Raw genomic sequence first — 17,395 nt, forward strand, 5'->3', positions numbered from 1 at the left:
TGTCAGTCGGAAATATACAAGAATATACAGTCAGAAATATACAGAATATAGAAGAATATACAATCAGAAATATACAGTCAGAAATCTACAAGAATATGCAAGAATATACAGTCAGAAATATACAGTCAGGAATATACAAGCAAAGAATAAATAGATAAATAATAAGCAAAGACACAACAAGACAAAGAAGATATAAGATGTCAGACAGCTGAGGTAATAGTTGCACATTGATATTATTCATTGTCCATTTCTATTCATTGTTCATTTCTATGTCTTTGATTGCATCTTTAATCATAAATCCACCATCGTGGACAGAAAGGGCTTGGTGACCAGCAGATGTCACTGCAGACCAGCATGTGAAATTTTTTCAAACAGCATTTCGAGATCTTTGTGTGCCCACCTCTCTAGTGATTTGGTAAAGACATTAATAAGCTTGTGAAGCTTGTGGAATAGTTTTTATTTAACTTCCAATCCATTTGTCCTTGTCTTGTATCACTCTGTTTTATGTGACCTTAAGTGTTTCTTTCTTTATTGGAAAGAACATAAAGAGGGGACCTTGACCCTCACAACCTAGCAGTTGCTGTCCTTTTGTCTCATTAAAAGTAAATGTATAACATCATTTTAATGAGCTGTGGCTGTATTGGTGAGTCAGGAGGTAAGGTTCAGAGCAAATGCAGAAACTAGAGAATAAGACTGATTCTGAATCACTACAATCATTAGACACACTTGTTTATTCTGCTGGTTTAACAGTGCCATACAATAGCAGTTCAATATAATAGTGTCAAATTTGATGTTTGTCTGTGTCTGTTAATATATATACTGTATTATGTAATAAGTAATAAAAATGATTTTACACACACACACACACACACACACACACACACACACACACACACACACACACACACACACACACACACACACACACACAAAAATGAAGCCAAAGATAGTTTATATTGCATTGGAAACATTATCCTGAGCTCATAAATTTTAAATATACAGTTGGATTTGTGACATCAGTGTCCTTTCAGGTTGGTTCATCTTTACCACAAAAATATTACCTAGAACACAGTTCACAGTTTGCTAAAACAGACTGCAAGCGACATTTTGGGGGAAGTGCTTCTTTATGTTACTGCAGAGTTTCATGAGAAGGTTGATCCCATGTTTGTGTCTGAAAATAATGAGCTACTGCTACCACACAGTTAGCACAAGACAGGAAACAGGGGAAGCATCTAGCTGGGTTTTAACCAATGGTAAAAAAAACAAAAAAAACAACAACAAACAAAAAACTTACAAGGACATTTAATTGATAGTTACATCCTGATCATACAATACATTCAAGAACTAACATATTGTGCTTTTATAAGGGATTACCATTAGACAGAGCCTGCTAAGTGTTTCATTTTGGTTCTAGTCTAAGCTAAACTAATGACTGCTAGCCGTAGTTTTTTACATAACAGAAATACACTGTATGGACAAAAGTACTGCGAAACACCTATTCATCTTTTAATTCAGGTGTTTTATTCCCATCGTCACAGGTGTATAAAATCAAGCACCTAGCTGTGCAGTCTGCCCTTACAAACATCTGTGAAAGAACAGGTCGTTTTAAAGAGCTCACTGATTTTGAGTATGATACTGTAATCAGATGTTTGTGTTGCAACAAGTCAGTTCATGAAATTTCTCCCCACCTAGATATTTTGCGATCAGCTGTGGTATCATTGCAAAGTGGAAATGTTTAGAAGCCACAGCAACTCAGCCACAAAGTAGCAGACCATATAAAGTTACAGCTTGGGGTTGCTAAATGCTGAGGTGTAAAAGTTGCCAATGATCTGCTGGTACAGTGACTTCAGAACTCCAAACCTCCTCTGGCATTAACATCAGCACTAACTGGGAGCTTCATGGCATGGGTTTCCACGGCTGTGCAGCTCCTGTAGGTGTACTTTTGTCCATATAGTGTATATGAGAATGGGATCAAGAAAATGTAAATGTTTGTCAAAAAGGCAAAGTATTACTTTAAAAAATGCCAACTATGACATGAAATTAAATAGAAGGTCACATAAATGAATAATCAGTCTTGCACTGAAGAGTGGCGTTATCTTCATGGCTTGTCTCATTTGGTGACGTTGAGAAGAATGGTGTTTTTGGGCACAACTTACTTGCAGCACTGTTAAAAGAGATTTAAAACATTAGAAAGTCCAGGTTGTAATAAATCAGTTTTGTACTCTGTGTGTATTCTGTCTGTTACCTTTGTGATTTTCTTCCACCTGGAAACAACAGCAAAAAGTGCAGTAAGGGCCACCACCACCACCCCAGCTATAATGGGCCCCAGTGGGAACTTCAAGGTTTTGCCTAAAGATGAGGATGAAAACATTAATAACTGATTATCACGAGTGATAAAATCCACAGATAAAATGACTTAACGTTGAAATGTGGCTTGGGTAGCATTGCAGAGTGCTGGTCCTGTGAACTGACCTGTTGTTGTGACCTGGAAAAGCTTGTTGCGTACTCCATACATGGGACTGACCACTGTGCACTGATACATGCCTTCATGCAAGCTTTTCTCCACTTTGCTGGCTTTCAGCTGGCTCGTCAAGCCGTTATTGATCACAGTGAAGCCACCTGCCCGCAGATCCACCAGGCTTCCATTTAGTGTCCACGTCACAGAGGAGAGAAGTGGATTGGCCCTGATGTCACACTCCAAGACAAGGACACCCTCCTCTTCAACTGTAACCTCCTCTGATCCAGATATATTTGGGGCAACTGAAAAAGATCAGTTTAAATATTAATACTGCTGAGATTTTTGAAGTAACATTTCCCAGATAAATGCAAATATTGCACTTAAGTGCACCTAAGTGCAGTATTGCACAGTAGAACTCTAAATTGCATGGTAATCTAGCAGCTAGATTGGTTCAGACTGAAATATTTCAAGAATCGAACAGACTACCATTACATTTTGTACAGGCATATTGGGTGTGTTTGTGTAAAACCGTCCTCCTGCCTCTTAGAATGAGAAGCAAATCACAGACAAGTGAAGGAAGCAAATCTAAAAGCAAAGCACAAGAAACAGCTAACTCACAAAATAAAGCAGACACAAGAATGAGCTTAATACAGAAGACTTGACACAAGAGGATGGGACACTGAGGAAAGCACTAAATTCTAAAGCAAATGTGAACTAGGACCTGGTTAGCACTGCTGTCAAATCCACTATCTATCAGGGGTCTTTCTGGGTGGAGTTTGCATGCTCTCCCCGTGTCTGAGTGGGTTTTCTTCAGGTACTCCCACAGTCCAAAGACATGCAGTTAGTGGGGTTAGGTTAATTGGTGATTCTAAATTGCCCATAGGTGTGAATGGTTGTCCTTCTCTCTGTGTTAGTGCTGCAACAGGCTGATAACCTGTCTAGGGTGTACCCCGCCTCTCGACCTATGGCAACTGGGATAGGCTCTAGCCCTCCTGCGACCCTGGATTGGATAAGTGGAAGAAAATGGATGGATGGATAATTTAATTATTAAACAAACCTGGAATCAAAAAGAATCATTAAATAAACAACACTAGAAAGTCCCAAAACTCAGAACCATTGGGTCAAATGTCCCAGTACCATGAGAAGTTGTTGTTTTTTTTCTCCAATATATAATTCATGATAATCCTCTTGGCACTGTATACACTACATTACTCTGTTTGTGCCAGGGGACCAGATCTCTAGGGTGGTCCAAGTTTTGGTGTAGCGTGTTTTGGGGTTTGAAAGCTACAGAGATTTGGTGTTTTGAAAAGCTCAGCTGTTCCGATACTCCTGACGCATAAGGAATCACCAGAGGTTTAAGCTTAGGGGGTTGTCCTTCTTCTCCCCTGGATCACCTGGAGCATACTTTATGTGACTTCCCAGCTCTGACAAATGTCCAGTTGGAATAACCACAATTGTTCAGGGCATTTTTGATATGATATTCTTCTGCTTCCCTGTTACTGTGTCTGTGGAGATGGTGTTTACTCTGTGTTGTAGCATCCTGATGAAACCCAGTTTTTACTCCAGTGGATGATGAGAATGAAACCTTAAATACTGATGCATATTGAAGATCATGAACCTGAGCTCATGACCCAAGGTTAGTCAATGGTGCTAGTTTTGGCTGTTATGTAACTGTACCATTTCTAATGCTGGTTAAACCTGCAGTCAGCTGAGAGTGAAGAAGTTACTTGGATGACTGAAGAAACATTTCTCCCACTGAACACACTCCAACCAGATGAGCTTTCTGGGATCTTCTGGATATTAAATTTTCAAGGCAGTACATCCATAGGTCATTGAAATAGTTCAGTGTGGATAAAAATGGTGGGCTGACAAACCATCTGATCCCTATCTTGGCTAAACATGCAGTTAATCTAAAAGTGAGTCAGTATTGGCTGTCAGTATTAATATAATAATATAATAAGCATCAGACTTACATGTGACATTCAGCGTGACAGAGGCCCTAACTGTGGAATTTCCTTTTTGGTAACAAGTGAACATGGCACCATTATCTTCATGGATGGGTGTAACACACACAGCGCTGCGACCCTTCTTGTTTCCGTCCTCCAGACGAACCACGGCATCATGCCTGAGCCAGACCAGTTCTTCTTCAGGCTGAGTATCAAGTGCACAGACCAGAGACACAGGCCCTTCAAGGCCTACGTGTATAACACCCTCACTGTCATTTCCTGGATCAGATGTGATATTAATGGCTTCGGGATGGAGAAGAGAAGGAAGATGAGTAAAATCTAGACAGTATAAACAGAGGCAAGAGAACTTACCGAGTGAAGTTCTCGGTGCGCAGGCTTTATAAAAAGACACACCTACCTAAAATCTGGCTTGCACAGAAGAGGAACAAGTGGAAAAGAGCAGCTCTGAGGATCATCTTCACTATATTTTGCCTTTAATGAACCTGGAGGAAAGGAAGAGATCATTAGAAAGAGCACTGATGTGGATTTCATTTAAAAATCTAAAGCATCAGTGCTTTTCAGCAGGAAAAAAAAAGCAGAATTGCACATTCACATGTGGCATACTCACAGATGACAGATTCTGCTGTTTTCTTCAACATGAGATAATTAGACCACTAGTCACTGATTACAATTAACAGGCCACACCGACAAACCAACAATATGTTTCCCATTACACCTCTTGTGATTTTGCCTCAGAATACATTTACTTGTAGTTAATCTGTTTTTCCTATGTTCTCCATGTCAGCTCCGCATTTCTGTGTTCCCATGACAGTTTTGTCTCTCTGTCCCTTGTCTCTTGTGTTTTGCATCTGGTTTTTCTTCCCTGTGCTCCTCAGTGAGTCTGCCTCGCTGTGTTGTATCAAGTCTGCATTTCTGTTTACTTACTTCCTGTTTTACTTTGCCAGTCCCTTGTATCTGGTGCTTTGTCCTCACTTTTGCTTCCCTTGTTTTGTTACATTCAGCTCACCTGTTCTCCCCACTCTGCCTGCCACACAGCCCTTCTTTGAGGGAATGTCTGCATTAATGGTTAATTAACACAATGCTAATTTACAAACCTGGTTTATAATCAGGTAACATCAAAATATCAAAAATTTGTTCCACAGGAAAAAAAATTGAAGCAGTTTTTCTGAGTTAAGTTTCGAGGTGATGTAACACACCAGATCAGACTATTTCCAACTCTGGCAACCCGAACTTTATGACTGAGAAGGGAAACACATTTGTTTCAAAATTGCTCCTTTTTTCAGCCTCTGTTAGATAAAATATTAAAGAGAACATTTAGAAAAATCCACCAATGCTCTCTGGATTCATTCCCATAGGAGAGGTTTTATGAATTACACTATAAATGCATCTATAAATGTTTCGCATTCTGAGATGAGTCAGAGGAACTTACCCGACGACGCTCGTGTCTTGTCTGTGTTGTATGAGCATACGAAAGACTGTTTTAACCTTGAGCAGCTCCTAGACTTTACTTCCACACGTCACTTTTTTATAACTACCCTCTCTGTTTAAATGCCTTTCTCATAATAGGTTTTAGCTTCATGTCAACACCCTTTAAATACTCCCACCCTTTACTTTTTTAAAAAAACATTTTTATTGGCTGTAGTCATTAAAATGGCACTAAAACTAAATGGATGGGTTTGTGTGTGTGCAAGGTTAAAAAGCACCCTTTTTATTTATTTATTTTTTTTAAATAAAAAAGGCTATTTAAAAAACAAACAAATGTGAATGAGAAATGTACAAATGGTATTGGTAAACAAAATTTCAAAGACATGGGTTTACTTTAGTGCAACAAGCTAATATTTCTAATTTCTATATAAGACACTTAATGGATATTCTTTGAAAATTAACATTTCTACAACGGCTGCTGGACCACCACCAAGAAAAATCTGCTATTTTAGTGAGGGATGCAAATAAGGGTACTAATCTTCATCACCTTACTGATTAAAAAAAAAGATACTGGAAGCTAAGAGAACAAACTGGAAAAAGGTGGTGGGTAGCTTGTGAAATATGTTTAGCTAAAGTTTAACTGTTTGCAAAAAATATTTTTCTACATTTTAGTAATTTAATTTGTTATGTCACATAAACAGGGTAGCAGCTAAATTCAAAGTCATGCTGTCTGTGCAACTTCTGACTCCAGTGGAAGTCTAAAAGTTGCATTTAAAGCAAGACTACAGTAGACACACTATTAGTTATTACTTAGTTATTAGCATTTCGACCAGAACTCAGATTTAAAGCTAGAAAAAGGCCACTCTCTTTCTACCTTTTATTTAATCCGACTTAGCACATACTCTATAGTGCCATTTGTAATAATAACCAGCTCCTTCACACTTGATCTTGTTCATTCATGTATTTCTCTTAACACACTGCCACCTCTGTACTTTTAATAATAATAAAAAAAAATCTTCTCAACATATTTAATCTATGACAGGCTGCTATACTCGCTCAGGAAAGCCTTATGTGTTCCTGCAAAGATCAAAGGTTAACTGTATTTGCAGTACAAAGAGAGGTGTATAAAGAAGCTTTTTATGATATGTTGCGCAATTGACTGGATAGCACACTATGTTATGCACACAGGAAACTCCCGCTCATATGCATGTCATGGTCCTGGGCTGTCTGCCCAACGTTTTGTGTTTAGTTTTGTTTTCTCTGAGTTTTGTTGTGTCCCTGTCTCCTCTGCATCTGTGGTCTTGTGTCTGTTTTGTCCTTTTGTCTTGACCCTGACCTCCTGTGTTTTCATATTGAGTTTTATTGTCACTAGTCTGCGTCTCTGTCCCGTGTCTGTGTGCCAGCCCCCCGTGTCTAGTCTGCGTGTACCTTGTTTAGTCACTTCCTGTTTTATTTTGCCAATCTTGTGTTCCCCGTGCTTTGTGTTTAGTTTTGCTTCCCCTGTTATTAGTTTCATTTGCTTCACCTGCTGTTTCCTCTTGCCCTGATTACCTGATGTGTATTTAATCCCTCAGTTTTCATCTGTTCTTTGCCGCATTGTCGTCAGTGTTCCCTTGCTGTGTTGCTGTGTGTGTGTCCCTCCCTGCTCCATTGTTTTGTATTTAGTTTTGGCACCAGTCCAGCTCCAGTATAGCTGAGTTTATTGTTTCTTGTGTTTTTCTAATAAACCACCTTTAAGTTCAATTCAGTCTGAGTCTGCATCCTGCCACACAACAAGCCATGAGAATGCACTCCTTTCAGCTCTACTGTGTAAACTAATTACTTCTTTTACGACCGGTCTCCTGAACAGGTTAAATCTGATTGATCATGCAGAGACTGCTGTTGTACCAAATCATAGTGTTCATTTCCACCAGAGGTGGGAAGTAATGAAGTGCAAATACTTCGTTACTGTTACGGTACATAAGTATATTTTTCAGCCAGGCTTGTGTACTTTACTTGAGTATTTATTTTTCTGACAACTTTTTACTTTTACTCCCTACATTTTTACACAAATACTTGTTCTTTCTACTCCTTACATTTCCAAAACAGACACATTACTGTAGGTTTAAGGTGTCTGAGAGAAGTTTTTATTTCCTGTCACTGCTCTTTCAAACATCAAACGATTTAAACCTAAATGGTGGAACAATAACACATAACAGACAATCCTATCCTCCATCACCCGGGCTTATCTCATACAAAGAGATCAAAGAGGCAAAACCATTTACAATTTATGTATCATTTATAGCGCTATAATCAGGGGTTATAGTGGGCCCGACCGAGGACAGATGTCTGTAAGTTGTGCTTGCGGTACTTCCAGCATCTTAGCTAGCGCTACTGAAACGGAACGAAAATAAAGGGAATAACTTGTTGCAGGTAAATTTTAAATGCAATGTTTCTAAATGCTTAACAAATATCAGCAAACACACAAAATGTGTATGCACTTTGTCACACAGTGTGTCTGCTAGACAAAAGAACAGCTGCTGTATTTCCAGGGAGAGAAAAGAATGAGAGAGAAGTTCACTCAGAGAAGGAGAAAGATGTAAGAAAGAGGACAGGAGAGGAAGAAGAGAGGTTAGATTTAAAGTTAAGGACTGCAAAACAAACTGAGGTACACTAACTTTGTGTAATTCAAATTTTGTATGAAAATGATAAACAGGTCAGATTGCTGTACTGTAAAGCTCTGTGTTGGTGCACAGAGGCTGTGTTTATGGTCAGAGTTACAGGTTACATCAGTGCAGCAGAGATGAGTTTGAATCAAAGCTGCTGATGCTGAGATTCAGTCACTGAATCCAACATTTCTACAGCCTGTATGCTGTCAGTGTAGGGGATGGAAATCAGCCAAGATAGCTTTGAAATACTGCGTTACATCTTTGTGAATCCAGTTCATCCACACAGAGCAGTAAACCTCAGAGCAGCAGCAGCAGGTCAGCTGATTACAGCCTGCACACCAACATCATTTACTGGAGCTCACAATAGAAAGTTGTGATTCTTCTCCCCATGCAGAGCCACTACAGCTGATCTTCTGAATCCAACTTTAACCCCTAAGTATCCTCATGTTTGTGTTTAGGTGTGGAGGCACAGTCACCCTCTACTATGGAGGACACAGAGAATAGAGCTGTTTTTAAAGTCCCTTTCACAGCTTATGTCCTACATAACAGATTCAAGCTGTGTGCATTCATTAGGATTAAAATTTAGACTGGCATAACATTTATATTCTCATGCATTATTTTATATTATTGCAATAATATATAATGAGGTTCAGTTACCTTACACAAAGTTACACAAATGGCTGGTAGAAATGTCCTCCTAAAAACTACTTTTACTTTCTTACTTTGAGTACATTTCAGAGCCTTTACTTTTTACTTTTACTTGAGTAAAGAAGTACTTCAACTTTAACAAAGTATTTTTTAACACAAGTACTTGTACTTAAGTACTGAATGTACTTTTGCCACCTCCTTTAAATCACTGTCAGTTGTCAACTAATTCATTAACATATAAATGGAAGTTAGTAAGATTTAATGATCTTGTGTGGTGAGATGTTTTCTTTTCTTAATATTCAGTACACAATAAAAAAGGAAATTATTTGTAGGTACTCATGAATAAATGTTCTAGTTGCAGAGTGGTCCAAAGGTTTTTGTGATCATGTGACTTTGTTGGTTTATGTGACAATATGAGGAAGGATGACCCCCAAATGTCTTTAGTCAAAGTCCATTCAGAGGCAGCTACAATCAGTGACACACACACACACACACACACACACACACACACACACACTCACACGCGCACACACACACACACACACACACACACACACACACACACACACACACACACACACTCACACGTGCACACACACACACACACACACACACACACACACACACACACACACACACACACACACACACACACACACAAACAGCACAACTGCCCTGCAGCAATTAGTCAAAACCTGCAGAGTAGATGCCACCAGAATTCCTTGTATACACTGTAAAAAAGAAAAGAAAAAGGCATTCCTCATCAGATTACCACTGAGCCCTGTGAGACCACTCAAATGTGCAAGCAAACCCACACGCCAAAATATGCCATGTAACATATTCACAAAGCCCGCACTCGTACTCACACACAGAACAAATACTCAAGCACGTTGGATTCCCTCCCTCAACTTCAAGACATGTTTATCAGCCCTGTTTTGACCCTTGTGTCAGAAACGTCTTCTGTTCTTTTCCGCTGACCCCCCCAACCCCATAACCACCAGTGTTTATTTTCCTTTTTCATTCAATCTACTGTTTCCACACCTCCAAATCACATTATTTAATCATTAACTTTTCAAAAGTGCATATGTCACACTTTTAAATCCAGATAGGCCAACTGCACATTTTACCCTTGCGCTCTCTTACTCCAATCCCTCCCTGCCCCTTTTACTCCCTCCCACCAGTGTTCTCTAACTTTCCTCCGTCCTCTCTCCTTTCTTTCTTCTCTTTCTGTGTTTGAATGGAGAAGCTGGCCTCACCGGAACCAGCACACCCCTTGCAGGGCGCAGGGCCCGTTGCTGAGGTTTCTGTTGCCGAGAGGGCAGGGGCTGTGGAAGACGAGGCTGCAACATGGGTGAGATCCAAACTGTTTGAGTGTGGGTGCATGAAACGTTGGCTACCACAGGCCTACAGAGAAGAACTCTACCAAGTGTTACGACTCACAGGCCCACTGGTGAGTAGGGGAAAGTACACGTGCGGGAGTAGGGGAGGGGTATATATGTTATGTTGTGGCACATTCAATGAGTGCACTCCTGTGTTGCAGAATTACTGTTTAGAGTGCAGTGTTAAAAATGCAAACACTGCAACTGATCACTATTTCTCAAATTTAAAATGAATATACAAAAAAGTGAAAAAAAAATGGTGTCTATACTGACTGCATATTAATGTAATCAAGTCTGTACAGGCCTTGGGATTTCTTTTTTTTGTCATTTATATTTTATTGATTTTTCACAAATATACTTAAGCAAACAGCAACATCAGTGGGTAAAAGAAGAAAAAAAAGGGGGTGGGGTGGGGGGATTAGGTAGTTACACAAAGTCAGGTCTGACAATTTGGACATAATTCAACCATTTTGACCAGTATTTGTCAAAAACGTCTCCTTTTGACTTCAGTCTGAAGGTTATTCTTTCCATTACGAAAATCTTATATATCAAATCGATCTACTCATTTACCTTAGGAGTTTCCTTCTTAAACCATTTTCGAGTTATGGCCTTTTTGGCTCCCACCAATAGCACTCCAAGTAGATATTTATCCTTTTTTGTAGTTCAAGTCCTTCCAAATTACCCAGGTATAGTACCTCAAATTGAAATTGTATTCTCTTTTTGAAGACTGCCTCCAGAACCTTATGTATTTCTCTCCAAAATGGAGCCACATGAGGGCAATCCCAAAATATATGATTTGCTAATATAAGACCACACAGTCTCCAACAGTTGGACCGACATGAGTATTTAGTCTTTTGGGCATGTGTGCAAAAGTGAATCATATTCTTCCAGCTGAATTCCCTCCAGCAGGGGGCGCTTGTTGTAGTCCACTGTTGTGTACAGATTCCCTCCCATTCCTCCATTGTTAACTCAGATTGCCCTCTATTTCCCATCTTGCTTTTATATGTTGTGTGTCATTTCCCTGTAAAATTTGTAGTGATTGGTATAGATTTGAGATAGTTTTCTGAAATGGTGTATCCTTATATGCGTTTTTGACAATATCAAAAATTCCTTCATTGGCTTTAGAATCTTGTTTAGGTTTTTTCCCCAAAAAGTCTCTGATTTGTAAGTATCTAAACAAATCCGAATTCTGTAGTCCAAATTTTCCCTTAAGGTCGTGGAAGCTCATCACTTTTCCCTCCTTCAACAAAGTCCAGTATGTTGTGAGACCTTTATTAGACCATGATTTAAACGTTGAGTCTGTTTTGCTAGGTAGGAACTCTGAGTCATAAGCAAACCACTTAAAGACTTCCGCCCTCTTTTTTAAGTTAAATTTTTAAAGTAGTTCACTCCATTCCTTTATTGAACTTTTTATCCAGGGATTACTAGCGTCTCTCAGGGAATTTGCCATTGATGTATCTCCTAACAAAGTTTGGATGGGGAAACCGCCTCCCCAGTCCAGAGAACTGTCAATTTCCTTCCATCTTGAGATATAACTGGGCTTACACCATCCTATCACTGGCTTTGTCTGAGTTGCTTTATAATAATCATACAGACATGGAAGGTTTAGTCCTCCTTTCCCTTTGGGAAGTTGCAGTGTTTTAAACCTGACTCTTGGCTTTTTACCTGCCCATATAAACCTGGATATTATTTTATCCCAGTCATTAAAATAACGGTCTGGTTTCTCAATAGGTACAGATTGAAATATGTGCAACAATCTTGGGAGGATATTCGTTTTTATTATTTCTACTCTAGCTTAGATGCCAAGGTTGTCATGGCTGGCCGCTGCGCAGGCAGGAAGGAGGACCCCAGTATGCAGACTCCAAGACGGGTGTAGTTCTCTCACACACGTTTATTTATCACCTTGAGCTCTCCCCGGAAACACACTAGACAGGGGGAGAGACGCTAAACAGACCAGACTTCAAGGCAAGCAAACAGAACAGCGGAACAACAACCATCAACAATGACGCGACGAGGACAAAGTGAAAACACTGACAATATATACACAGCAGGTAATGGGTGAATGGGAAACAGCTGGGAGGGAAACACAGGAAGCACAACTAAACCCAAAGTGCACCGACAAAAGACCCACCAAAATAAAACCTGAAAGAACACAGATTAACACCTAGGAACACAGACACCAAAGGATAACCAGCACAACAGAACACAGGGGAACAGAAACAGTGAAACCATAATAAAACAGAACTATATCACAGGAACATAGAATACTGGACCACCGGCTCAGGACCATGACAAAGGTAGGGGATTAAATTTCATCTGTTAATGTCTGCCACAATGTCTTTTTTAAGTGGGGAGTAATTGATCTCTTCCAATCCAGTCAAATCCATTTGTAGGTTAATGCCTAGGTACTTAACATGCTTTCTATCCCACTCCATTTTGAATTTACTACGCAAGTACTGAGGCAGGCTGTAATGGTTACTAAGAATTTGAGTTTTCTGTGCATTTAATTTATAACCTGAATAAGATCCATACTCTCTCAAGACTGACATAAGTTCCGGCAGAGATTCTGATGGGTTTGATAAATAAACTAATACGTCATCCGTGAATAGGGCCAATTTCTGTTCACCTGAGTCCATTTCAATTCCTTTTATTATCTTGTTCTGTCTGATCCATTGAGGTAACGGTTCTATAAAAATGGCGAATAGGAGCAGGCTTAGCGGGCATCCCTGTCTTGTTGATCTTTCCAGCCTAAATTTCTCTGTAAGTTCCCCATTAATCTTCAGTCTGGCAGTTGGCTTGTTTTATAACTCTTTTATGGTTGTAAGAATTTATTCATTAAAACCAAATTTCTGCATAACTCTGAATAGGAATTTCCATCTTACAGAGTCAAATGCTTTTTCAGCATCTAGACTCACCAGAATCGCTTGGACTTTATTTAAATTTATATGCCTAATGATTTGCAGGGATCTTCTAATGCTGTCATGAGTATCTGTACTTTCTACTTCTTACATTTTCAAAACAGACTCGTTACTTTTTAACACGTCAGAGAGAAGTTTGCATTTCCAGTCAGTGCGCCGTCAAACATCAAACGATCTGAGCCTAAACGGAGGAATATTAACACATGAGAGACAATCATACTGCCTTATCCTCCATCACCGGGGCTTATCGGGTACAAAGGGATTAAATACGCAAACACATATAATTTATGTCTCATTTATAGCGCTATAATCAGGGGTTACAACAGGCCAGACCGAGTCCGTATGTTGTGCTCGCGGGACACAAACAGCTTAGCTAGCGCTACTGAAGAGGAGTGAGCATAAAGGGAGTAATGTGTGGCAGGTAATTTCAAGTGCAATGTTTCTGAATGCTCAACAAATATTAGTTACAGGTTACATCAGTGCAGCAGAGATGAGTTTGAATCAAAGCTGCTGATGCTGAGATTCAGTCACTGAATCCAACATTTCTACAGCCTGTATGCTGTCAGTGTAGGGGATGGAAATCAGCCAAGATAGCTGTGAAATACTGGGTTACATCTTTGTGAATCCAGTTCATCCACACAGAGCAGTAAACCTCAGAGCAGCAGCAGCAGCTGATCACAGCCTGCACACCAACATCATTTACTGGAGCTCACAATAGAAAGTTGTGAGTCTTCTCCCCATGCAGAGCCACTACAGCTGATCTTAGGGTTCCTCCACCTCCTGAATCCCACTGTAACCCCTGAGTATCCTCATGTTTGTGTTTAGGTGGTGGCACAGTCACCCTCTAGTATGGAGAACACAGAGACTAGAGCTGCGTTTAAATTCCCTTTCACAGTTTGTATCCTACATAACAGATTCAAGCTGAGAGCATTCATTAGGATTAAAATTTAGATTAGAATAACGTTTCTATTCTCATGTATTATATATAGAGGTTCGGTTAGCTTTACACAAAAATAGCCAGTTGAAACATCCTCCAAGAGCTACTTTTACTTTATTACTTTCAGTACATTATAGAGTCTGTACTTTTTTACTTAAGTAAAGAAGTTGAACCAGTAATTTGACTTTTACCAAAGTATTTTTTAACACAAGTACTTGTACTTCTACTTAAGTACAGAATGTCAGTACTTTTGCCACCTCTGCTTAAATCCCTTCTGGTCAACCGAACTTGGAAGTGGCACATTTCTTAGAAAGACGAACCAGATAGTGTGTGTTACCTTCCCGCTGATGGAACTTGTTTACAGGTTGTGAGTCTTGCCTGTTTTTATTGTCTAACGGCCTCTTCTGTACTCCTTCAGTTTACGTCTAACTCATGTTTCTATTTGCGACTCTCTGTTCCCAGTGCCCTTTTTTTGCCATGGGAACACATTCCGTATCCTTTCTTCGATGCCGCGATCCAAACTCCCCTGTGCAGTGGCCACCTTGATGCCTCGCTCTCTCATCTCCTTTGGTGCTTCATCCGCATCTCCGTATGTCCGCGGGCCGGTGCTCCAGTGAATGCGAATCCACGTGAAAGGCGTTTGGAAGAGGATGCCTTTCTCTCTTAGTGCCTTTTTAATCTCCCCGTATTTTTTGCGTTTTTCCATCACCTCATAGGCATAATTGTGGTCAAAGAAAATTTGTTTATTGTTCATTAGCACCTTTTTTTACCAGGCGAGACGAAGGACCGTTTCTTTTACCTCGTACTGGAGAAAGTTTACGATTACTGATCTAGGTGTCGCGTTGGGCATTGGTTTCCATGTCAGGGCCCTGTGTGCTTGCTGTATCTGGAGAAGCATGCCGTCGGGTAGTGGCAGTTCTTTTTTGAGTAGATTCTGTACGAAGTCAATTGTCGCGTCGCCTTCCGAATCCTCTGGCACCCCGTAGATACGAATATTGTTTCTTCTAGATTTACTCTCCACATCAATTACCTTTTCACGAAGTTTGTGTTGTTCTTTCAGTAGACTGAGTAGCGCTTCTTTAGTCACCATGTCGCTTTCTTCCATCTCTGTTTTGTTCCTCAGCTTCTGCAATGGCCTTGCCCTGTGACTGCTGCATAGCGACACACTCTGTTAACTTTTGGTTTAATTCTTGTTTAAGCGTCGTCATCTCGTGTGTCAGTTTTTGACTAATTTCTTCCCTTAAGCCAGGGAAGGAGTCTTGGATCTCCTTTTTAAAGTTGCCGAGCTCCCTGGACATTTTTATAATCTTGCGTAGAACGTCGGTCCCCGTCTCCGAAGCTAGCTCGCGGCTAGTTAGAGAGTCGCCACCATCTTCCATATCGAGTTGTTCCATCTGTTCAGTCTGCGAGTTTACTTCCAGTGTCGATTGTTTGGTGTGTTTCTGTCTTCCTGCGGATTTACTCCTCCTCATATCGTTTATAGATTAACTTGAGTTGGTTTTCTCAAGTGTGAGGGGCGGATTTCAGTTCGGTTGCGCCGGAGCCAAGCGACTATATGTCCATCACTCAGCTAGTCACCGGAAGTCCAGGCCTTGTGATTTCATAGTACTGCTTTCTCACTACTTTGCTGACAACTGATAATGATAAGTCACCAGGAAACAGTAATGATAAACTGCTGTAGTTTCACTTTATTTGCAAATTATTAAAGGACACATATCATGCTTTTAAAACCTCTCTTTTTTATATGTAAATCATTCACTTGTCGTCTATATAAAGTAGAACTGCAATGCTTTGGTATGAATTTCTCATTATCCACAGACCCCTCTTTTACACCTTTTTTGACGTGCGTCTTAGAGCGACCCGTTTTGGTGCGGTCTCTTTAAATGTGAATGAGATTTCACGCCCTGCCCCCCCTCCAGGCCACACAGTGGTCAACTCCACCCCGTTCTGACATTTTTGTAGTTTGATAGCAGCGATAAGATTACGGGCGATACAACTATGAGCAACCTTTTATTCACAAGTATATTAAAAATGTCAACAATGGAAGAGTTATCCATCCAGCCCTATATGTTTGAGTCAGAGTCTGACCCAGAGCAGGAGAATGACGATGATGAACCTACATGCAACTTCAACATACCGAAACTGGACTATAAAATCACTGCCTGAAAAAATGGCAGATTCATGAGATTGGCTAGTCGGATGTCCATGCCCTTGTTTAGCAGTTTCACGGCAAATACTGTGACGTCAGAGGACAGAAAACTTCACAGGGACTAGAGAAAACTGAAAAACAGCCTGAAAAATATGACCCAAAAAGAATATAAAGATATCTACGCAGCACCGGAACAGAATGCATTTAAATTTCCTGCACTCCTACACACTTAAAGTACACAACAAAATGTATTTATGGGCTAAAAAGTGGATTTTGCATGATACGTGTCCTTTAAATTCCTTCATTCTGTTTGTTTCTACAGGTGCTGTCTCAGATTCTGAACTTCCTCCTGCCATTTGTTATCTCTATATTCTGTGGTCACATTGGCAATGCAGAACTGGCTGGATATGCACTGGCCTCAGCGGTATGTTCTGTACTCCTTTTCAGACTAGTGGATTTTAGCACCACTGCCTTTTCTAATTATTGCTGGTCATAGTGGTATTACTCTTTGACTAATTTATCTGTAATAATATACACTATATTGCCAAAAGTATTTGCTTGCCTGCCTTCACACTCATATGAATTTGAGTGACATCCCATAATCCATAGGGTTTAATATGATGTTGGGCCACTCTTTGCAGTTATAACAGCTTCAACTCTTATGGGAAGGCTTTCCACAAGATTTAGGAGTGCGTTTGTAGGAATTTTTGACCATTCTTCCAGAAGTGCATTTGTGAGGTCAGACTCGAGACGAGAAGACCTGGCTCACAGTCTCTGCTCTAATTCATCCCAAAGGTGTTCTATTGGGTTGAGGTCGGGACTCTGTGCAGGCCAGTCAAATTCTTCCTCACCAAAATGGCTCATCT

General features: G+C 40.1%; 2 protein-coding genes across 2 annotated transcripts in view; one reads left to right on the forward strand and one right to left on the reverse strand.

The window, feature by feature from the left end:
* Positions 1–1,530: 1,530 nt before the first annotated feature.
* On the reverse strand, positions 1,531–10,302 carry LOC115792651 (transmembrane and immunoglobulin domain-containing protein 1-like). The gene is made up of 6 exons (XM_030747268.1): positions 10,274–10,302; positions 4,823–4,907; positions 4,432–4,707; positions 2,473–2,760; positions 2,246–2,349; positions 1,531–2,164 (listed from the first exon to the last, which is right to left on the reverse strand). The coding sequence occupies exons 2-6, from the start codon at positions 4,878–4,880 to the stop codon at positions 2,153–2,155; spliced, it is 738 nt and encodes a 245-aa protein (XP_030603128.1). The 5' UTR covers positions 4,881–4,907; positions 10,274–10,302; the 3' UTR covers positions 1,531–2,152.
* Positions 10,303–10,370: 68 nt separating this feature from the next.
* LOC115792102 (multidrug and toxin extrusion protein 1-like) overlaps positions 10,371–17,395 on the forward strand; it is a 34,803-nt gene continuing 27,778 nt past the window's right edge. Inside the window, exons 1-2 of the mRNA XM_030746500.1 lie at positions 10,371–10,596; positions 16,852–16,953. Of these exons, the coding sequence (XP_030602360.1) occupies positions 10,384–10,596; positions 16,852–16,953 (315 nt within the window). The 5' untranslated portion in view covers positions 10,371–10,383. The remainder of the gene's footprint in view (positions 10,597–16,851; positions 16,954–17,395) is intronic.

This window comes from Archocentrus centrarchus, chromosome 14 (genome assembly GCF_007364275.1).
Source record: "Archocentrus centrarchus isolate MPI-CPG fArcCen1 chromosome 14, fArcCen1, whole genome shotgun sequence".
Taxonomy (NCBI): Eukaryota; Metazoa; Chordata; class Actinopteri; order Cichliformes; family Cichlidae; genus Archocentrus; species Archocentrus centrarchus.

Coding starts and splice junctions, on each gene's coding strand:
- LOC115792651 (XM_030747268.1), bottom strand. CDS start 4,880: ATGATCCTCAGAGCTGCTCTTTTCCACTTGTTCCTCTTCTGTGCAAGC. Junction 2,761..4,431: donor TGTCACGCTGAATGTCACAT/GTAAGTCTGATG, acceptor GATCTTTTTCAG/TTGCCCCAAATATATCTGGA. Junction 2,350..2,472: donor TTTCCAGGTCACAACAACAG/GTCAGTTCACAG, acceptor CCTCATCTTTAG/GCAAAACCTTGAAGTTCCCA.